The sequence below is a fragment of the Temnothorax nylanderi genome, unplaced genomic scaffold (assembly GCF_030848795.1).
Source record: "Temnothorax nylanderi isolate EJ_2023f unplaced genomic scaffold, tnyl_v1.0 TNYL_tig0034_pilon, whole genome shotgun sequence".
Classification (NCBI taxonomy): domain Eukaryota; kingdom Metazoa; phylum Arthropoda; class Insecta; order Hymenoptera; family Formicidae; genus Temnothorax; species Temnothorax nylanderi.
The window spans coordinates 1,457,829-1,481,519 of record NW_027249096.1 but is presented as its reverse complement, the minus strand read 5'-3'; the positions used below and the strand labels follow the sequence as shown (position 1 = coordinate 1,481,519).

General features: G+C 40.1%; 1 protein-coding gene and 1 long non-coding RNA gene across 10 annotated transcripts in view; one reads left to right on the top strand and one right to left on the bottom strand.

Moving 5' to 3' along the window:
- Window positions 1–23,691, bottom strand: part of Atp8b (ATPase phospholipid transporting 8B) — a 53,888-nt gene that overhangs the window by 12,276 nt on the left and 17,921 nt on the right. For 3 of the 9 annotated variants that reach the window (XM_071703216.1, XM_071703217.1, XM_071703219.1), the window contains exons 1-4: window positions 15,022–15,937; window positions 5,681–6,258; window positions 1,810–2,344; window positions 17–75 (exon numbers count right to left, since the gene is read on the bottom strand). In XM_071703216.1, the coding sequence (XP_071559317.1) occupies window positions 17–75; window positions 1,810–2,344; window positions 5,681–5,827 (741 nt within the window). In that variant the 5' untranslated portion in view covers window positions 5,828–6,258; window positions 15,022–15,937. Of the gene's footprint in view, window positions 1–16; window positions 76–1,809; window positions 2,345–5,597; window positions 6,259–15,021; window positions 15,938–17,427; window positions 18,273–23,691 lie in introns of those variants that run through there. The other 6 variants (XM_071703220.1, XM_071703222.1, XM_071703223.1 and 3 more) reach the window with 3 other exon arrangements.
- Window positions 8,553–10,051, top strand: LOC139770927 (uncharacterized). Its single transcript, XR_011717849.1, has 3 exons — window positions 8,553–8,677; window positions 9,105–9,234; window positions 9,964–10,051. It is a non-coding gene; the product is annotated as an uncharacterized lncRNA (long non-coding RNA).

Sequence of the window (23,691 nt, the reverse complement as noted above, 5' to 3'; positions counted from 1 at the left end):
ATATGTTCCGTCTTACCGCATAATTAAACTGTGAGTTGTACTCGCGATTATTGGCGCGAATCCGCCTCTCTGTTTCTGTAAAAATAATACAATACAATAATACAATAAACGAAACATTTATTGCATGTGTCTGTATAACAGTAGCTGATATACAACAATATTTATACATCAATGATTCTCATTAGATCCTACAGTAGATTGTTGTATACTTTCGTTGTCTATTTTTACCATATATAGATCGTGTTGAGAAAAAAAGAATGCGGATGTTGCAATAAACTTACAGATACTAAGGGAAATAAACGTTTCTTTACATAGCGATTAGGCAAACAAAATTATTTTAATCACGTATTATTTTCTAAGTTTCGCACCATACACCGGAACAAAACAAAAATAATTTCACAGCCTTTAAAAGATATAGTAGAAGATATAGTAGCTGCGCCGGATCTTTCTTTTTTTTCGCCGCTAATCGGTCTTATAGTCAAGTGCATTGCTTTACATTCGCTTGTAATATATCTACCGCGGCAGTTCCACATAACTGGATAAACTATTAATCGTTGGCTCGTCATGCGAAGTGTGGCAAAGTCCACTACTGCACGGCATTACCACGAAGAACGATCGAATCGATCCTTGCGTAGTAGGCACACCCCTCCGTCACGTGTTCATGAAAACTACGTGGGTGTTACATACTCCGTTTTCTTTATTTATGGAATTTAATAAATTATTCGAGTGTCCGAGGCGCGGAGCCTTGGATAGTTGTACAAAAGTATATGTCGCTGAAACTTGCATTATACCTAAAATCAGTGGCATTGATCGCCGTCCATCCATTGCGTAACTTTGTGCATGCACTATTGTTTGCGATGGATTCTAGTCGAAATAAAAAGTAACATAAACACAATTTAAATACAGCGTGTCAGTTAAATGGAAACGCGCAGCGGTTGGTGCCAAATAGTGATTGTGTCAAGGAAGCTCGCGGTTTATTCTTCCCGATGATGTAAAATTCCGAGATATATAAGATAGAATAGGAACGTACAAAATTAAGTAATAATTTATTATGTCAAGAAGGAACTCTCTTCGTGAAAACCTACAAGTTAAACGCGGAAATATAAGTATATTTCCATATAAGATATATATTTTGATATTTTATATCATTTTGCTCTCTATTAAGGACGTTCTCCGGTCCTTATACTAGAGAAAATCGATTTTCTTAGGATTTTCTTGAAACTGTGGATATACGTTAATTTAGGTGTGCTTTATGCGTGGTATAAATTTCAGTACCTCTTCCGGTATAAAAAATAAAGATACTGAGCCTCAAAGTTTCAAAAAAAAAATTTAAATTTAATTTTTTTTTTAGTTTTGGCATTTTTTCCTTATAGAACTCGACGAGAGGAGCAACTTTGGTCCTCTTGGCCAACCTCGTATCTCTTACCGTTTGGCCTGGAAAACCTTTTCATTAGTAAAAGTTGAAACTTTGAGGCTCAGTATCTTTATTTTTTATACCGGAAGAGGTACTGAAATTTATACCACGCATAAAGCACATCTAAATTAACGTATATTCACAGTTTCAAGAAAATCCTAAGAAAATCGATTTTCTCTAGTATAAGAACCGGAGAACGTCCTTAAGTATCATCAAATCCTATCGCGAGACTACTTCATCAAAGAGAAATTGTCACGCATCGACACGTATGGTAACTGTTTATATCCGTCTTGGCAAGTATCAACTATAAATGCACGTCGTCCGGAACCTTGACTCGAGCCAGCGGTGCGACTCCCAGGGAAAACTAGCCGATGATCTCGTTCGTGGGAACTCACCGCTGGAGAAGAAGGACGTGCTACGACCGATGCACTCGGTGGCGGGTGGCGAATTCGGTGGCGCCAATGAGGAGGACGATGCGGTGGTGGCGGAGCGGTACCTGGTGCCCTTCCAGATCACCAGCTTGCCCAGCACCGTCAGCAGGGACTCTCGCAGGGTGTTGTGCCGGCTGCCGCCGCCCAGGCTGCTGGACGAGTCCCTCTTCGAGCACTCGCCCATCGCCTCCACCTCGTCGGACGACGAGGCGAGGGTGAGTGTCGCGTGCGACCGCTGCTGACCACCGCCGGTTGTCGGCACCTCCAGCTGCGGCTGCTGCAGCTGCAGCTGCTTGCTCCGCTGCCCTTTCCGTCGCTTCTTCCGCTTCCTGCGACTGCTACCACCGCCACCGTCGTCGTCTTCCTCGGCCTCCTGCGTCGAGCATCTGCGTTGCCCGCCTGCCTCGCTGCCGCTCCTGGACATCGCCGTCGTCGTCCTCGCGGCACCGCGACGCGTCGTCGCGTCCGCCGACTCGACCTCGCCGTCGCAGTCCTTCACCTTCATGGTCGGCGCGACATGTGAACGCTCACGTTACTTGACTCACGTTCAAGGACGGGTAGGAACGATCGGTCGAGGACACGCCGTTTGGCACGACAAATGCGCTTTTTCGTTCTAACGTTCACGGTCATGGGCGAGGGTGAAAATTCCCGTTGTTCGCGACGCGCGTAGAAAAGATCGGACGGGGGAGTAAAGAGACGCAGGGTATAGAGATAAAGTCGAGGATTGGCGTCGAAGATATGCAAAGGCTTCATTTCGTTGATATAGAATTGTCCGAAAAGTAGCCAAGAATTTAGTAGTAGTAATTGTTCAAAAATTTTTTGTTAACAACAGACGCGGCACTTGGTGAAACACTCCACCTATACAGTCAGACTATTAGCCAGGAGGCAGGAGGCTTCTGTGATGACTATTAGATTTAATACTTTCCAAGCTTAAAATAGGATTAAAATAGGCGCCATTATTTGCTTCTGCAGATCTTGTTTGTCGACGCTTAAAAAGAAATCGGCCACTTTGGGAAGCCTCGCGAGACTTCAACGTCACCTCGCGATATTATATATTTTTATGAGGATTGCGTAAAAGCGCGAGATACGTTGTTCATAAAGGAGATCTAAACCGATTCAAACCAATTAATCTTGGCTAATCATGGATGATGAAGATGCAGATACATATACATTGTTTCTTCATGACAAACGTAAAAATAAGGATGATTTAAGATTGATACAATAATTTCACATGCATACGTTAACTCGAAAAGGAGCCGTTGTTGCGATATATCTTTACTCTTCGTAAATATTGATTACACATTTCTGTGAAGCTAGCATGCCTTTTTCACAGATATAATCGATAAACTTTTGTTTTCAAAAAAGTTCTAAAAATGAAGTGTAAAAAATCTAGGGAATCTACTAAAACTATTTTCGAATCGTATCAGAAGCGTTAGAATTCTAGAAAGAAGAGATCTTTATCAATTACAGTGAAATTCTGTGCAAATGGGGTATTGATTTCGTGAAGGACGATTGCACAGCGTGTGCTCCACTTTGCCGGCAGCAATTTGCCATTCGTGTAGACTGCGTAAAATAAATCCCGAAGATCGCGGGGTGCTCTAGAAAACGCGTGAAAAGCAGCGCGCGCGCGGCGCATACGAATATAGATCGCGCGGCACGCGTGCGTGAAAACATGTCACGGACAAAGCGAATCGAGACTTTTTCCGGTATACTCCGCGATAAAGCTTCAGCACGTCGATGAACGTAAAGTTGAACGTCTATAAGAGCTTATTGGCCGTTATAAGCTGCGACCGTGCGCTGCCGCGTTTGATTTTTTTTTCCCTCCGCGGATGACGTACGCGCGTGAGAAAGTGTATGTCAAAGTCTACGCTGATAATCGGTACTACGATGTACGAGTCGCTCAGAAGCGAAATGCATGTAATCATATATAAACAAACGCAAGACCGCGAAGAACATTTTGCGTATTTTTATAATCTTAAAAGATTAAGCTTCTAATGTTAAAAGAGTAAAAGTCTAATCTCATTATTATCTTTTTATTATACCTTATATCTTTGATTATATGAAATGTTTTCGATTCTATCCTTTTAATATTCGCGTTTTGCATTTTGATCCTGCGAATGTTGAAATCTTCTGTAAGTAATGATTGAAAATGTGTACGGAGCTTGCTTGACCAAACTGTCCGAATATTTCGACCGACTGGCTCAAATGCTCCGATTTACTCTCGCAAGCTGGTTCTAAGCCACACGCGATGGTAATTCCACGTGTAACAAGATTAAACTTGCGTTTAAGAAAGTGCAAGGGAATATCGATCAGTGAAATCAAAACACTTTACTATAACAAGATTAGATTTGAAAAAGTATTTCATTAGAAAACATATAAACACGTATATGTACATATATATATTATTACATATGTACCTATATAGGGAGCTTTCCAGCAAGCGACACAAGTCGACACAAACGTCGTTCTATCTCTCTTTTTTAGCAATGATTAACAAAGACAAAACGACACTTGTGTCGACTTGTGTCGCTTGCTGGAAAGCTCCCATAATTTCAATTTTATATTATATTTTTATACTCGCGTGAGAATTCGTGTGCACTAAACATAATTGAAATAAGTATTCACGAGAGTAGATATATCGCCGTGACAAGGCTATCAATTATCTCTAAGCGTTGATCATTTTTCCTTATGTGGGCAGGCAGGTATGAATGTCCGGTATGAATTAATATGTTATGGGAATAAAAAATGAATAAGGATGGGAATGCGTTCGTGTTAATCGAAAAAACTTGACGGATCTACATGCTCCGCGATGATAGCTCATTCGCGCCGACAAAGTCTCGTCCAAAGCGCATTACTTGTCAAACGGCACGCGGGCTAGCGAACGGAAGTCCATTGCATAATATCGAAAATTGCGTAACTCTACAGTCTCGCCGTTGTACAGTCAGGAAGTCAAATTGCTCTCCCAACGAGTATTGTTCTCGATTCGATACCGAACGAAATTAAAATCTTTCGCACGTTTCGTGCGTTGCATTAGTGTAAAAAAAAATCAAATTCTACATACACATATTATTATAACGTTATTGTAAAAAGAAAAAAATTATGTTCTATAAAAATGATTTTTTAAACGTTTTTGAAAAAAGTTCTAATTTACTGAAGATCGTGGTTAACTTCTTGCCATGGTGTTACGCAACAGACAACATTGTAACTATAGTTAAACTGTAGTACGTTATTATTGTCAGATACTTAAGTTACATAAGCACGAAAATAGACGTAAAATCCTGCTCGTTTAATATAAGCTTGCAAATTACATACAAGACAGTCTTTACAGACTCTTCGTATCATCTATATTTAATAAAAACTTAGATAATAAAAAATAATATTGATTGATATATATGTTATCAATATAAAAATCATAAAAACCCAAAATAATATATTTAATAATATATTTAAAAAATGCTCTGCTCGTCTTCCAAGTTTCTTCAACGAAAAGAAAAATCCCGGGAAATTTTCCTTTAATCGGAAGCGTCGAAAACGACAGCGAGATGTTAAGCAATTACTTCGTCCGGATTAAACACGCGGATTAAAATCTCGCCGGCGAGACCGCTCGATACAATCGTCGAGCATTCCGCATTTCCTCGAGTAACGATCTCCTCGTTAGCGCGGGCGAACGTGACCGCTTCTTTTTCCACGACGCGGGTGTGTTTCGCGCCGACTTCCGTTCGTCGCATCCTCGAGAGGGGCTGAGGACTCACCTCGAAGACCTCGAGTTCCAGCGTGTCGACCTCGACGCTCATCGTCTATCCTACGCAAACTATAAACCCTCTATAAGGCCAACCTCTTCTGCCGCCTTCTGGCACCTGAGCCGCGCCGCCGCCGCCGGCGGCGAGACGATGACCTCGTCCCCCCCGCTTCGCGCTTCGCCTCTTACATAGTTCTTCCACCTGGGGCCCACCACCGCGGTCTTCTCGTCTCCGCCGATCATCGCGGGGCCGCATTAGTCCACCAGCTGGCACCTCGCGATCCAAATTCCGACGTACCTGGTCACCGCACCACCCCCGTTCCCACCACTCGACTGCCTCTCGTTCCGGTGACTCGATTGACTCGGTCGTCCAATCGACATTCTCCCGTAGGGTCCGAACACCCGACGCCCCCGTGCTCAATGCTGCGTACCACCTGCTGAGCGCACGCGTCTTTCACCCGTTAGAACGCAATTGTCCGTCGCCGCGAGAAGTGACCGCGAGGGAATCCCGCCCGAGACTTCTCTCGGTCTTCCAAAGTCACCGGAAATTTGGATTTACGAAAATTTTGCCTTTTACAAGACAAGAAAGTCGCGTTCTCCTCGCGACAAGATCTCGAAACGTCAAAGTCTTCCTCCTCGATGCGATCGCCACGTCTTGCCTGTAGTAGTAACTTCTGCAAGGAAATCGGCGATCCTGTCATCGAGATCGTACATGGCAAAAGATCAAGAAAACAACGATGTGGAAAAGACCAAACTTGGATTATTCGCAATGGGATTGTTACGACGCTACATCGCTAATCGTCCCTTGTAGTCAGGTTTTTGGAAACTTTCCAAATGAAGACTGATCGTTGCGATACAGAGTGAATTAAGCATGAATCTCGTAGTAAAGTTCATCATTTATTATAACATTCTGGGAAAATTCTCGTTATCGTTCGTATCGGAAAAACACGTTTTGGTATCGCAATCAATGTTAACTAACAGGTTATACTCTTTTAATTGTTATACAACCTTGAAAATATAAGGGCTAATTCGAGCTGACAACGAGTTGCCACGTGTAGGGAAAAAAAGGAACGGCGTATTATTATTATCATCGTTGCTCTCCTTACATGCGGTAACGCGGTTTATTCATGGTTAGACGCGTTATCTAACACGCCTTCTCCTGATGAATTCTGTTATCAAGGAAGCAGGAAAACAATGGCATCTAACCAGATTATTGTACTCACAATTGGCTCGTTTTGAATTAATTAATTTAATCCTCGTTCGCATATAAAAAATACTAAAAGCAATTTCTCTTTATCTTCTCCTAAAAGATTTAAAAAGATTTTTAAACGCACTCGTACAAAAATATCATTTTAAGTTATATTTTTAAGTCAACCATTGCAGTTGTAAGACAAGAAAATTTGGCAAATTGTACAGCAAGTAATCATTTCGCAAGATTGATGAATGAATAAATTAAAAAAATAGTTACTGCGTGCATAAATCGAATAGATACAGCGAGGAATATAGGCACTGAAACGTAGCCGCCTGTATCCGACACGCACACACTCGCCGGGCTATTCTCCAAGTTAAATAGACGTTTCCCATCCACGAAAACATGTCATAGAAAAAGATCGCAACGCACACTTATCTACCCACGTGTAGGCTAACTATCGCGTTTATGTGTCAGTAACCGGAGACGGCTCGCAATGGACGGTGTGCGGTATCCCGTTTTCTAGAGGCGGCCGTCCGTCTCTCGCTAATTCTAGCTCTGGGTACGCCTATGAAATCAACTACCTTTAGTATTTATGCATAAATACCTATTGACCGCTCGGAAAGCGGCGCATCCGTTCCGCTTCTAGACCAGAATGACCTTATCGGGCAGGTAACAAAACAACTGTGCATCGCGAAACGCGTCTGATGCACTTCCGCCTCGTCCCCTAATGAGCTTATCGCGAATGCTGGAAGGGCAAGGGACGAGCAATTCAAGATTGCTCTCTCTCTCTCTTTTTTGAGAGAGAGCGACTTCTGATAATGAGAATTTAAAACGAGCAAAGAATCGACAGCAATTGTCCATTAATTAAGGGCGCGTTAATTAAAAGCTGATCGTCGTCTTTCAAGAAACCATTAAAAAAATACCAAAGTATATCGGCGTATATTTAATTAATAAACATAATGTGTGAGATAACGCTCGAAAGTTGCTATCGAGAGCAAGAACACCTCTTGCGTACTAAGTACACGTGCACTCGAGCGAACGCTTGAAGTAGATCCTTCCAGAGTAGCGTTCGGCACGCTCGCTCTTCGTCGTCCTTGATCTCGCATACTAGAGTGATGTCATCGTTCGCCGAAGCCGCCACCTCTGTTGCCGCGTCTAGCAACGAAAATATCCGGGCTTCCTCCCAAAATAATATAACCAGCAAGCCTTGCGGTGACCGCGCGCGTATCCGAGCCCGAGAGATTTCCAAGGATTTCCGCCGCCGAAACCTATCCGTCGATCGCGCCGGAGACGCGATATAGAAGGGGGCTCTTATATAAGATATAATGGTGCCGAACCAGGAAATTGTTCCGGCATTCTAGACTGCCGAAATACCATCGATAGAAATAGCGCTGTCTAACTTTTGCTCGCAATACTTACACGTATGTTCAACGTTCAGAAACATTTCAGAAAATGGAACAAGTAACAATATGTTACTTTTGCATTTGATAAAAAAGATAACAATTCGATAACTTTTACTTTTCTTACTGAGTTAATCATTTGTTTAATTTTTTCGAATAAAAAATATAAATGTTTTTTTTTACTTTCAATCTGAAGATGAAAGGCGGTTAAGATGAAGCTTAGATCTCTGTTAGTGAAACCAACTGTCGGTTTCCTTTCTCGCTCAGAGAAATCATAAACAAATCGCTCTATACTCGTAGGCGCTAAATATAGAACGATAGCTATATGCGAGTACGGATATGGATGGTACGTACGGCATAATTAACCCCGGATCTTCTGGCATGGAGTGACGCGCGGAAGTCTATACAGGGGCTTTCGTGATCTCGTCTGGATTTCGTCTGGAAAAGCACAGCGCGGAGTTTTCGACAATAATGGAACCGCGCGGTACTCCACTTCCGTTAGTAAGTGCGTTATAGCGTGATGACTCTTTGCTGTTACAGCGGATTATTATAATAGTAGTCTAAATTGTTATTTTTCGGTGAGACGTAAATTTTTATCCACAATTTGCATGGATAAACATTTAGTATTCGTTTATCGTATGAAACACGCGAGAGAGATCTTGCATATTTTTTCTAAATCGTAAAAATTGTAGAATAAGCGAGGGAAATTTTGCGTATTTTCTCTGAACCGTAGATCCCAGAAACTAAATAAAGAGTAGAGCAATTACGTCAATACGAAGGCAATATATTCCTCGGTGTGTGCAAGTGTGTGTGTGTGTGTGTGTGTGTGTGTGTGTGTGTGTGTGTGTGTGTGTGTGTGTGTGTGTGTGTGTGTGACGCACTCTCTTGATAAAACATCAAAACTAATCAATTCTCTATCTCTTTCTAGAAACAAAAGTAGAAGACTTAGAAGCATTCCTATATTGTACGCGCACAAAAACGAAAATTCGAACGGACCGAAAACGCGAGTGATGAAAAAAAAGGAAAGAGAAAGTTCGGGGCACGTGCAATCTCGAGGTGTAGGTTTGCGACCGAAATACGCACATCCATTTATACTTCTCTTCGCGCACGCGTCACGTAAGATAAAAGTACCAATATACCGGGACAGAGTACATACGAAGAATTTTCTTACTAAAAGTTGAAGAACCATTCAATTTTTAATAAAGACATAGTAGAGTGTGAAAGCAGACTATATTTTTTAAGTGGAAAAGTAAATATTTGTTGAAAAATTGCTTTTGAACATCAAATTTTATTAAAATGTTAACCAGTTAAAATGACCCAATATGTGGACACTTGAAAAATTATAGTATAAGAGGAGTATAATATCTTCTGTTAGGTCTCAACTTTGAAAATTGATATATGTATATCAATAAGTCACGTTCGGTTAATATTTACACTTATAGTTATCTTAAAGAAAATTGTCGTTCTGCTTATGACTGTTATATTCTATAACACTAATAAAATGTGATTCTCAGCTTTGTCCATATAAAGAAAAATATTTTTTATTTTAACAAACGTTTATGCCAATACAATTTCTTTTTCATAATATTTTGTATATCTTATATTTTTCGAACTAATTTTTATTTTTGCGTTTATAATTCAAAATTCTTAATATCGTAAATATATTACCAACTCTCCACCTACATCGGGACCTGTCTCGATATATTGATACTCTTACCTTATTTATTTTCCTCCTCAAAGAGAATTTTACCATAGACGCAAAATAAATTATTAATAATTAATTGTAGAATCAACGGGATGTGCATTAATTGTAAAATAACCGGAACAGGCGTCGATATATCTGCATCGGACTTCAATAGGAATCGTGTTACGGTCCATATACATTACCTATATACAAAGGTGCCGACGGTCTTCATAGTAACGATTGTAATTCGTGGTATTGATGACGAAACGGATATACCGTCGATGCGAGAGAACGTGAAATAAATGCAACGTGCGTTCTCTTATCGATCGCATTGGGTGCATCGTCGTCGTACGCGATCGTCTCCAGCATCCGAGATGCGTTGTGCAACTCGCTGATGCTATGACAGACTATCTTTGTAACGCTGAGTCGTAAATGAAATGTCATTCAATGCTTCCACGTCTCGATTTGGAAAAAAAATAGAAAGAAAAAATAATATTGTATAATAAAAAAAATTAACATTCCGTAAGAGTATTCCATAGACATGTTTTTGATGATACCGCGATTTCGTCCATCTTACGTCATTTACGAGCTCCTCGAAAATATGAATTTGAAGGCGAAACTAAAATCGAAATAAATCCGACGCGCCCGCGTGCTCTTATCGTGTCAGCTGCATCATCACTTTTTGCAGCATCTCAGATCCGTTATGTAAGTCGTTGTATCGTTTTACGCGGAGCTACGATGAAGCACTTCAAGGAACACGAGCGATATATGGTGCTAACCGTGCCATGGAGCTTTTTTGCACCTTCAGCCGCGGTAACGGCGATGTGTATTCGATAATTGGCATTCGACCAGAACCTCCTGTCATTCGTTTCAATTATCTGGCTTTGTCGGTAACACAATCGGCTCTGCGACACCCAGACGAGCAATACTGATGAGCCGGGCGCCTTTTTTCCCTCCCACGCCTCTATTCAACCCGGCTGTATGGTAATGAGAAACGCTGCGATTGTGCGATGTAACGTAAACCCATTTGGATTTAACGATTATTCCGGACTGCGCACGCAAGTTTCGACAGCAAATATTATCTTTGTAAGCGAAAGTATAGATGCTATTTTCGTTTTGTTTCTCTATATGCCTTCCGAACTAAATAATTTCTTTAAATTGATATACGATTGATACGATTTCACAAACGTGGCTGGGATTCAGTTTAAATAAATTTGTGCAAATTGAAAATCCAGTTATTAAAAGCAATCATATTAAAACAATATCGAAAAATACTACGTATTTTTTTGTTTGACACGAAATGCCAGAATAATTGAGTAAAAGTAAATGAAAGGACAAAGAATAAATCATTTTCATAACCGTATTGCATTACAACAGGAACCGCTGCCAAAAGTCGAAGGGTCACAAGTCCGGCCGGCCTCTCACTCTCGGATTATCGCATAATGAAACAATAATGAAACGACCCACGCGAAGTTACAATTTCCTAGGAAACATACGTAAAAGTGGGACGCCTAACATCGCTGTCGGAGGCAATGTTCGCATGACAACCGACGACATTTTATCACTTAGGCGCATGAGTCTATCAGAATTTGTATAATGGTTCCAAGTTTTTGAAAAAGAGCTCAATAATTTATTTTCTCTAAGTAATTAAACCATGAAAATTTTAACTCTTAACTCGAATCTTTTTTACGATTAAAAAGATTTAGCTTTTCTAAATTTGTTAGATATCTACATAGAATATATATATATATAGTATATAAATTTATCTGTTACGTGCTTGCCAGAGAATGTACGGAAAGTAAACTTTAACGAAATTTATTTTAATATACGTAATCTAGAATCAGTAAATAAATCGAGATATCTCTGAGGTATCATCACGTAGGCAGCAATCTCGATATTCCGAAGATAAAGTATCTTTCGTTGATCGAAGAGTGAAAACAATTTTCAAACTATTTCGCATAAAGAGGAACGTAAGGAACGCGTAAAAAGAGTCTGTCTAAAACGTCGTGGAACTTTCTTAATAAATTTTTTCTTCCTTTTCTTTTCCTCCACGTATATTTTCTTCCGACCGGCCAATCGATACTATCGCCGGCTGGCTACTCTCGAATTAGTTTCATTTGTGCCTAATTCCGTCGACGGGTTGAAAAAACAGATTGACATAAACGACAGTACGACCATAGCGTGTCGTGACTTACGATCCTAAATGTTGGCACGTTGCTTATTATCTGATAGAAAGTTTTGTTGTGTTTTGAGAAGAGTGCTAACTTTGAGAAGATTCACGAGATCATCAAAATTAAAAATTGCTTAGAAACTAAATCCTAGTTATATCAATTTCTTCAGAAAACTCCTGCATGCAATTCTAAAAATTCAGAGAATATTTTATTTAAAGTAATTTTTCTAAAAAAAAAAAAGGATAATATAATATTAGAAGTAGCATTTAATTTCCTTTTCCTTAGCTCTGGTAAGTATTCTGTCCATGGTTATAGAGACTCTAAAAGAAATCTATAAAAGATTAATACGGAATCGATGTACGAAGTAAGAATTTGTACCTTATCATCAATCGTAGATATTGGTGACACAACGTAGATATACGATATCTACAATATCGAACATATTTAATCATCGCAATGTGTATACACAAGCCAGCCGCGAGATATTAATAATAACTGAATTGCTCATTCCCTCTGAGTGTCGAGCATTAATAGGTTGCTCGTTGCTCCAGTTTAAGTTTTCCAGGCCAACAGGCAGTATCGTCTTGCGTAAATCAACGTCCCTATACAGAGTGTCTATTACCATTGCCGGATGTCCTTTCGATCGCAAATTCTTTGATAGAATTGCAGAAAATCTATGGAAAATTTGCGACTCGAAACACTTTTAATTTTTGACTTAAAAAATCTTGGCTCAAATTAAATTTCCCTTTAAGTAAACATTTAGGCTGACTGACGGAACTAATTTAAGCTCGACTGACGAAAAACAAGCTTTGATCATTCATTTATATCTTTGAAGCCCGGCCAAAAATCTCTAATCTCTGACGTTAAGTGTCACCGACGTTGATTAGATGTTCTATCAAATTATGCGAAAATCTATTTTAAAGTTATCAATGTCAACAGTCATTATAGCTGATGAAGCGAGACACTTCATGTAATAGGGGTCCAGATTTCCATCGGCCGCGATGGAGCGAAGCAATTAAGCAATGGCGGATTAAAGTAAATTGCGTCATTACATCTATAAGTATCCGGGCGGTAAACTAGCTAGCAATAACTGATCCTCCCTAACCTACCCTCCTTCGATTTTACAGTGTACGTAACCTGCGCACGTAACGATCGAGCAATTGAATCTCTTGCCATAAATTCAGGTTTTTAATTTTTTGCGCAATAATGAGAAACTTTAGTGATAGCGCGCGAACATGTTTACAAGTTCCATAAATAATTCGCAAAAACGCATCCGCTTGATTCTTTAGGTCAGTGCAGCTGAAGTTTATACACGCTTAGGATAAACGGAAGCTCGTTTTCAGTACAAATTGATTTTATTGTTAGTTGGCCCTGGTACGGCTACAAAATTGACAATCTGTCTCCCCGCTGGTCCGACGACTTTACGACCAGCACTTTCGATCAAGATACGCTGCGAATATAATAGAATTCTCGATGAGCCACCTATTTACCTTTTACCTTGCAATAATTCAGCCACTAGTTGATTGTCCATCTGCGTGTTTATTATTGATCCGCGAGTACGTTTGTAAAGCGACCGATGGAGATGATTAACAACACGTGGCATTGGCGACGCTCCCATTTATTCTGACAGCGCGCGACCGTACGAAAAAATTCCCCCGGGGGGTGGAGGGGCCCTCGTCATCAACGTAACGCTAACCGTAATTTCTCCCGGCGAATACATTTCCAAGGTCGGGTTATGCTCGAACGAGCCGATAAACGTCTCGCCGTGAAATCGTGAAAGACAAGTTAAACGACGCGTTTCGCGACACGCTGGAAAAGACTTCTAATTAATTAAACTTCACCGAGCGTTCAAATGAAAACGTGAACCTCATCCTGTCCCGTCATTCTCTGCGGCTTATCGATCGACAGGCACGCAAATGCAGCTGCAAAATCAACATTGAAAAAAAAAAGGTTGAGTAACCTACTTTTCATCCTGCGGCCGAAAAGGAAATGCACTTTGCATTCGATAAACGCTAACGCGATATTGTCCTCCTCTTTGCGGCCTCTTTGCCCGTTCTAACAAAGCGAATTAATCGAAAAGCAGAACCCGGATAAGACACAAAAATCTTTTGCTCGTTTTAAACCGTCCCTTATCCTCTCCAGCAAAGTTACGTTGACGTCACGTTTACCCCGAGATACGCTTAAATACAGTCTCAATGCAATTTGAAGATTTCCTCGGCCACAAGGGATGATCTGCCCCATTTCAATACCCCGGCATGGTGCTTTTCCACTCGTCATTACGTCGTTCTCGAGGGAGCGACTTCTTTACTCTCGTCGCGCTCGCAACAAAAGCACCCTCGCCGACGTCGTTTTAACGATCGTCACATCCATATATAGAAGGAAGAAAAAAAGCAAATTCAAGACCGAAAGAGAAGAAAGAGAAATAAATAGGCTCTGCACATATAAAGATCCGACTGTTCGATTTAAACATAAAGAGAGACTTAATCGGCATTTCTCATTCAACTGTGTGGACTAAATTAATTTTTCCCGAAACCGACAGAATTCACCAATAATTACATCTCCACCGAAACAACAGGAGGAGAAACAACAGAAGAAAAAGTTCAATTGACGTTTTCTTGCGAAATAAACTAAATTAATTTTTCATCTCCGGAAATCAAACGATTGTTCGTGAATTAATTGATCTCCACTGAAAAACAAGTAAAAGCACGGTAAAAATAAAGAGCTAATCGATGCTCCTTGCTGAACTGAAATAGATCAATTTTTCAGTTCCAGTATCAAAGACCTTCATCCTTTGATTTAAAAATAAATTCCGCAACAATTTAATCAACATTTCTCGATAAATAAATTTTCCAAACAATTTTCGCGACTAATGGATGCTCTCTCAATTGGTTCGTTCGTATTCTCTTCTCGGTAAAAAAAACAAAATCTATATGATCTCGATTTCGTGGAAAGAGAAAAAGAGTATGAGTCAGAAAAGAGAGGAACTTTACCGCGTAAGCGCGTGCAGCGACGACGAGGCGCGTACGAACGCCCGTGAGGCTTTTAAACGGCAATCGATCGCCGTCGCGATGAGGTCAACGTTGGTTATCCCGGAGCGTATACGCGGATCAACGCGGCAGAGATTCTCAGTTAGCAGACGTCGGTCTCAGGATCGTCGTGCATTCGTCATATCAACGCCCTGACGAATCCCTCCGATTGACCAGAAATCCGAACGGAAAGGTGGATGTAGGTGCGATGACGTCGGCATGCGTGATAGGAAATCCGTGTCATCATACCGTCCCGGTACTCGGTATCTCGTCGAGAATGTCCGCGATTACGTTACGTTTTACATGGCACGATCCTCTGCGACTGAAACGCGGTCGAGACGACGATGACGACAGTAAGACGGACGTCCGAATGGTCACATCGTCGTTATCGTCGACGTCTAATGGGAGATTCACACGCGAGATCCTCTCTCCCCTGGGATATAAGTCGCGAGTCGCGAGTAGATCAGCCGGCGATTGGGCGGACACTGTCTCTCGTCTCGCGCAGCACCGGCACTAACATCATTATCATCATCTTCTCCATCATCGGCATCATCATTATTACCATCACCATCACCATCACCGTATCCGTCGTCGTTCACCGTCACCGTTATCGCCTCACGAGCGCACCAAGCGCGAATCGACGACGACGACGAGCCGGCGCGCGCGAAAGGACACCTGATTGACAACGAACCCGTGGACGGCACACGCACGCACGCACGCACGCATGCATGCACGCACAGCACCGCGGATCGCAAATCAGCGGCACGCACCGAGGGTGTCCGCGTTTCTCTCCCTCCGGCGGAGGAGCACGACGGCGCACTTTACCGCGACGTAACGAAACAGTCTCGCACGACACACACAAGGGCTGGCTGCCTGGCTGGCTGGTTGGCTGGCTCGGGTGTCGAGACGCGCGACCTCGAGGCGTCGTCCAGCGACGGCGCCACGCGACGCTCGGCGTCGCGACGCCAGGGTTAACGGCGCGGCGAAAATTCGAGACGCCGAGACGACGCCAAGCGTCGACAGCCACGGGGGTAAAGAGGGTTGCTGCTGCACTGACAGTGGTGAACGCAGGTGCGGCATCGGGGTTTCGAATGTTTCGATCGATCCGCTGCTACGCAGCTGGTACGAACGACCAGAGAACTCGAGTACTCGAGCTATTTAACGGGGAACGGCGACACGAGTCGGTAAAAATTAAAAGTCTCGCTTTAAAGACCGGGATAGTTTTAAATATGATACGTAATTTTGATTTGATAAGTTTTGAATTTTAACAAGAGTCATTGAACAATGTTTTATAAAAAGAAAAGCTGTACTACACTGTTGAATTCGTAATGTCAAATTATACTCAATTCGAGTCATTTTTAACCTATAAGTCGTCACTACTCCTACTCAATATGTCGTTATTTAAAACAATGTTAATTGATAAACCAATAAAGTTAAAATAATACTATTTTCTGTTAAAATAATAAATGTCAACACATATGGTAGTTAAAAATATCAAAATGTTATTTATTTCAAAGTATTGGTTTAAATTTCATACTTAAATATTTAACAGTGTGGTTTTCATTAAAGAAACTAGCTCTTCACAAAAATTATCTACAAAAATTACGGCTATAGAAGAAGTAAAAAGAATAGGATAGAATTATTAAACTTATGAAGTAACTCTAAATAATGTAAGAAAACTTTATATGCGCGATGATCAATATTATTTGCGTTTGTATCATCCGAAGATATCAGAAGATGTCAGAACAAAAATAAACAAATTCCATAAAACTGAGCCAATTTAGGAATATTAGGAATTATTACAATTTTCATTTAAAAACATAGGTCGTTTATCGAAATTAGGAGAACGTGGCTATTATGACTGTTCTCTTTACAGAATATCTAGCGAGAAAATAACAGACCGATCACCGAGCAGTTGAATAGCGGGAGATTGCCGGAATAAACGCGTGGGTGGCGAAACTCCGTTTCGCACAACGTTTTCGTTGGAAGTATGGCCTCATCATTCGGGGAAGTTGAAAGCAAAAATGACGTAAGCGTAAAGGCGTTCCGTTACTCGATTTAAAAAAACTTCGAAAAAAGTAAAATTAGAATTAACATATCAATGAGCCATTAAAACTGATCGACATGCGTTTATTTCAAGTATTTCATATATTTGACGTTTTTTTTATAGTAGAGCTTCTTTCTTATCCATGATGCAACGTTGACGCGTGTATCATATTACGTCTATATCGTACATGTGCTATTTCTAATAAGAATCATTGATGTCTACAAATACTATCATAACGTAGCGCAAAAGGTGAGTCGCATCGATGTGTGCAAGAAATGCAACGTGTATCGCGAGTCAATAAATAAATATCTGAGATCACTCACCTTGCATAGGCCGCGTGGCAGCGCTGCGCGACATTGTTCGCGTGGTTTAGTTTTAGGCTGTACTTTCGAGTTAGGCGCTTGTGGACGGAGTCTGTCGATATATCCGTCGACGCGGAAGATGACGGCCGTTAAACGGAGCGACCTTCCGGCGCGACGACGCTGGTCAGCTGTTGTAAAGTAGGCATCAAACGCGCGTTGACGTGGTGTAAAAAGGCGATGCGTAAAAAACTCTCCCTCCGCCTGGCGAGCGATCGACGTCGTCGTCGTGTTCAGGCGCCACGTGGAACTATCCAGGGATAGGATCGTCTCACTGCCAGCAGCGACGGACGATCCTCGAGCGCGACGTCTCGTTTCCAGAATGTTGAAGAGACGACGTGAAATCGATGGTCCTTCCACCGCGGGACGCAGAAGACGAAGAGGATCGAGGCACGTAGGTGACGACGGGGATGACGTTCTTAATGGTTTCCTCGGCACGCGACGATCACCACCACCGAGGACGAGCAGTGAAGGTGGCCTCCTGCTGGATATTCGACGGCGTTGACGGTGACGTAAGGCACGGTGCGGTGACACCGCGACGACGCTTAAGTCGGATATTCCGCGGCGAGATAATGACGACAGGATATCCGGTGTGGGGGGTACGGGTGGTCCTTTGGGGGTGGCGTCCATGTGGGGTGGATAGTCACCTCCCGCCTTCCCTCCCGCCTGCGAACCGCCTCTTCCTTCTCCAGGACTTCCTCCTTGTCCTCGAGGTACCCCAGTATTCGGTGGTGCCCGCGGACACCACCCTCGCGCGCCGCCAAGTTTCACCGATCGGCTCCCACGTTCTTAGGTTTCGTGGGTGCAGGCTGCAACAAAGAGATACCGCGATCAAGTCGTTAAATCTTTTGCTCTATTGTTAGTTTAATTAAAAAGCTAATGTCAATGAATTTTCCTGACATCTTATAAATTTTAGTCTCGCTTTGAGATCTACTTCTATAAAATAATAAAATAACATATAATTTATATACATATATATATATATATATATATATATATATTGTATATATATAATAAAATTTATATACGTACGATCAATGTCCATCCGGAGTAATTTCGAGAAAAACGCAATTTTAAGTTTTAAGACATCAAATAGTTTACGTTACAACTGTTCTTGATCAGAACAGATAAGAATTATGAAAGTTCTTTGAAAATGCCACAAGATAGCATGATCAGATCAATTTCAACAAAATGTGGACTTTGATCGTTTTTTTCCTATACCCTTCATATGTGTATATACAGGGTGTTCTAAAAAAGGGGGGCCAAAATTTAGGGAGATATTCCTCACACCTAAAGGATGAAAAAATGTTATATGAACATGGGTGCGGAAACGCTTTATTCAGGAGTTGTGTTGACAGGCGAATGGTGGACATTTTCAACATTTGTTGTAACCGTACTCAAGGTCACTTTAAAAACAAATGTAAATAAACCTACTGATTAAACGATTGTCGTCCACAATGATTAATCTTAAATTGTTTTTTGTGTAAGTAATTGTGTAAGTCAACAGTATTTTCAACACAACTCCTGAATAAAGCGTTTCCGCACCCATGTTCATATAACGTTTTTTCATCCTTTAGGTGTGAGGAATATCTCCCTAAATTTTGGCCCCCCTTTTTTAGAACACCCTGTATATTTAAAAGTAATAATTAAAAGTATATTTTCAAATATATATATATATATTTTTTTTTAAATAAAAATAAACCACTTTTAAATAAACATATTTTCCACGATGCTAGATATATTTCGATATATTGATCTGCTTACAAAAGATTGTTCTGTTCAATAAAAAAGGAGAGCGGTCGAATACTCGACAATAAAATGAAGGAAAATGCGATGGAAAGCTCTGACGAGATGGAGAGTCCGGCCTATCGATAAGGGTCTGTTCATATAAAGGTATTCAATGTTTGATGTATATAACATCAAATATGCTGAAAGAACGCCATGCGACCAAATGTATAGAAGCTAGATGACATGTTTGACAAATGTGCGAACTTCTGAATAATCAAATATCACAGTACCATGATGAAACAATAGGCACTATTATAAATTATCACGAAACAAAGTTCGCAAATTAGTATAATCAACTTTAAATTAAGAGAGTGATTTTCGTTTGTATAATCTTCGTTAAAATAGATATTTTACAAGTCAATATTAATTTACACATCGATCTAAATATTTCATTTGAATGCACACAATTTAAAACACGCAGTGATACAAATAATTCATAATTTCGATTAACCTGTGTGAAAATGTTACGATTAAAGCTCTTATCTCAGATATCATGTACGTGAATCGGCAAATAATTATCAAGAATAATATTTGTTTTTCTTTTCGGAAATAAAGACTGATAGATCATCATGACGTAAATCGTATACTCGTTAATTTATATATTTTATCGATTAGAAAACCAGGTGTTTCTTTATATACCTTCATAAATAAACTGACATATGATATATTGTGGAAATAATTTGTATACCAGATATTGGTGTTTATACGTATCTGTGATGGAAATACACGTTAATAGCAATCATATCGATTATCATTTACGCATTCATTAGTTATTTATTAAATTTTACTTCTATTCGCGTATCTATCATTTGCAGTAACAAGATATACACGTAGGCTCCACTGTTTCTAAACACTTTCACCGCCGATCAACATTGAACGCAGTATTAGATTACACTATTGCAGTTGACTTTAAAAGTATTCCGTTACGATAATAAACAGTTCTGTTACGATAAACAGTTCTACTGTGTTGGACAAGTAATCACTAAACAAATGAACTAATTGAACACTGTATGATCCCCGCGGGGAATTGCAAGCTAGAATTCAAGGAAAGAAGTAGCTATACACTTCTAAATTTTTATAGCGTCCGATTCGAACATTTATTAATTATTAAAACGTTAGCCCCGTCATTGTTACGCAATGTAATTAACACGATGTAAAATTAACAACGCAATCAAATTGTGTATCGGACACTTAACGAATACGTATTGTATTTAATGGCGGCCGGTCACGAGAATAGGGCAAGCTGACAAACGTGGAATATGGAACGCATGAAATCCAGTTCTCAATCGCGTATCTCAAGGACACATCGGCATAAGCCGACACACCGCTACACCGCCGGGCGACCGTACGACGGATCAACGATACACACAGGCCGATGGTCAATCGAAGCCGAGTCGCGCCAGCTTACCACCCTCGTTACGTATTCACGTATCCTTGATTCACAGCAAAGTTTTGTCACGTCTGACGTGTCCACGAAGGAATCGTTTATTCGCAAACTGTAAGCTCCTTTTCGGGGGACATGCGAGTTAAGGGTTCGCGTTGTGGCCTTGCACAAACGGTTTAGGCCTCGCGTGCGTATCGTAGGTTCTTTCGGGAGAGTCACGTGCACGTTTGTGATCGGAGATTGCGATGGAGGCTAAGAGATGTATGGCCCGAAGATTGTCACGAGAATTTTTCCGTTTTAACTCTCTCTCTGTCGCTTTACACTAGGTTTTTTTTTTTATTCTAACATCAGACATCTGTTGACTCGTGTTTCACTTTTCGCGATAAAAAAGAAATGATTTAAATATATTAATTAAAAATTATATAATCCGCTTGTAAGCGACACGTTCCTCGTTGGAAGGTAACTGTGTTCCTAGAGAGTTAACAATTTTAAGAGACCTCATACGCGTCAGAAACGTTTCGCGAATAACCGCGTAGCTTCTCGTGCCACGGGGTAGGTAGCCGTGACGTCGTTTGAAGGTTTCAGCTGTCGGCATGAATGAGGCCTTAACGTATGCTTTATCGTCCGTACGATGATAATTGAGTTAACGCCGTGTGCGGCGTGTGTGGAATGAAATCCAACCCGAGGCGGTATCGGACATCAACTTACGCGAGCTCGCTTAGCTGGTACTCGGAATTAAATCATCGTAATGAATTAACGGTTAATGTAACTCTCGCACACCAACGAGCCTCGCCGGCGCGGCATCGCTGACTTGATAATAAAGATCGGATAACGCGGATAAAGCTAAATCTCTCCGACCGCGCGAGTTTCTGTAGCTCCCATAAATCATGCGGCAGAGTGAATGAATATATATACATACTTACATACCTACATGTATATTATCGATCTTTTCCGAGGGTATTTCACAGGTCGTATATCAATCATTTATAAAGAAAATGATATGAGTCCCCTCTAACTTTTTTTTAGTTTATATGAAACTTGTGAATTTAATATACGTTGCATAAGGACAGATTTATTCACGCGTTTCGCCAAAACTTTCAAAATTAAAATTTTGGCACTGGCAAGATACGCGTCTATTAATCTTAATTAGTTTTAATTTTGACAAATGTATAATTCTTTCTTGGGCAAATTTACTATGGTAGTTAAGCGAATTTATTAGTAGCAAAATCCATTTTCCACTCGCAAACTGTAAAGTATAATGGTAGCACGTGTAACTAGGTACAGCTCGTCTCGGATCAATACTTGGAATATTTCTTTACTCAAGTGGCCGAATATTTAGAGGTTCTCGTCGATCAATATTGTAATGGGAAAATAATAGTAATGTCATACAAAAAGTTAAATAAATAACTTATATTTGTCAACTTATGTGAAAGCAAGCAGCGGAAAAAAGTAGTAAAAAATGAATATAATCGCAGCAGATTATCTGCTATAATTACTAATGGGTATTTAAGTTCTGTAGCTAATGCGAACAGTAATGTCCTTTTGCTAAGACTGTTAGTTGTGCGTACAAGATGATAGAAAAGCTAATCTTAAGCTCTAAAGCTTGATTTTCCAAGATAATATCTACAATATTTCATTTTGAGAATACTAAATAAACAATCAAAATACGCGTAATTCAGCAGCCTTATCAAATTCCAACATTCTCGTCGCGTATATATTTCTTTTATATTTTCATATTCATATTTTTCAAATAACTCATATTTTTCATATTTTTTCAAATTAATTTAAAGATTATTTAAATTTCTTTTTAAAATATATTCATACGTAAGTATATATACATGTTGAGATAAAAAAAACCATGTAGATTCTCTCGTGAGAATCATTAGACGTCAAATTGCGTTCTTCGACATGAAAGCGGGACTTGTTGGGACCGTAAACATTTATATCCTCCGAAAGCGTTCGTACATCGATACGTCGAGACGATAGTAAATGTTGCACGACGATAAGGATACGTATCTCCCGACGTCGCGTATATCATAACGCAATATATAGCACTGGTCGTAAAGCAATCGAGATAACAAAATCAATGTGCTAACGTCCTAATCATCGCTCGTCCTTTCGATGAGTGACTTTTTAACGGTTCAGAGCGTAGGCGAGGAAAAGATACCGGAAAACGAGAACGTAGACTTCTATATAAATATGATATAATCATGAATATGAAATGAGTAATCGAGTTTAAATATAAATAAGTTTGATATGATTATGCTGAAATGCGCACAGCACATAAGTATAATAGCATGGATTATTATCTCCTCTCGTCATATACCATGAGTAACTAAAATATAAAACGCACGCTTATTCATCGTTTTGTTTCACATTAAAAGTCCACATCACGCGACTGAGAAAGAAAGAGAGAATATACGCACAAAAATATTAATTTTATATATTTTCAATAATTATATCGCAAAAATATACTAACAATTTCACCCGAAGATTTTGGCATCAATACCAGCAATCTTCAATTATTATTATACAAACGTGCGTTCCCCACTTATCGCTAGTCATTTTTTCCGATGCTGCTAGTTTCGTCAACTCAAAAGACGTATAAATATTTTTATTTAAAATTAATGTTGTTTGCTGATATCAAAAAAATTTTTGCAATTAAATTATTACGTATTAATTATTAAAAGATATCAGACCTAAAAATGTATCCACGAGAAATCACAAAACATATAAATCATCGAAAAGAGAATGGATTAATTCGCATTTTCATTTCTCATTAGTTATCTCAAGAAGCGATGAATGTATGATGAAGTGACTCGTGTATGAACTGCCCATATTGTTACTAAAGACTCGAGAGTCTCATGCAGGAGTGCATGCATATTGCAATGCATTTACCACCTGTTTGCGCGCGCCTATATTGCGACGATGCATGTGCGCACTCCGAATCTTCGACCGTTTTATTACGTTATTTTGTCATCGTAATTACGTATTGCAATTTTATGTGAATACTTCGCATACTTTCTTTATATAATATCGAAACATAAATATCATTT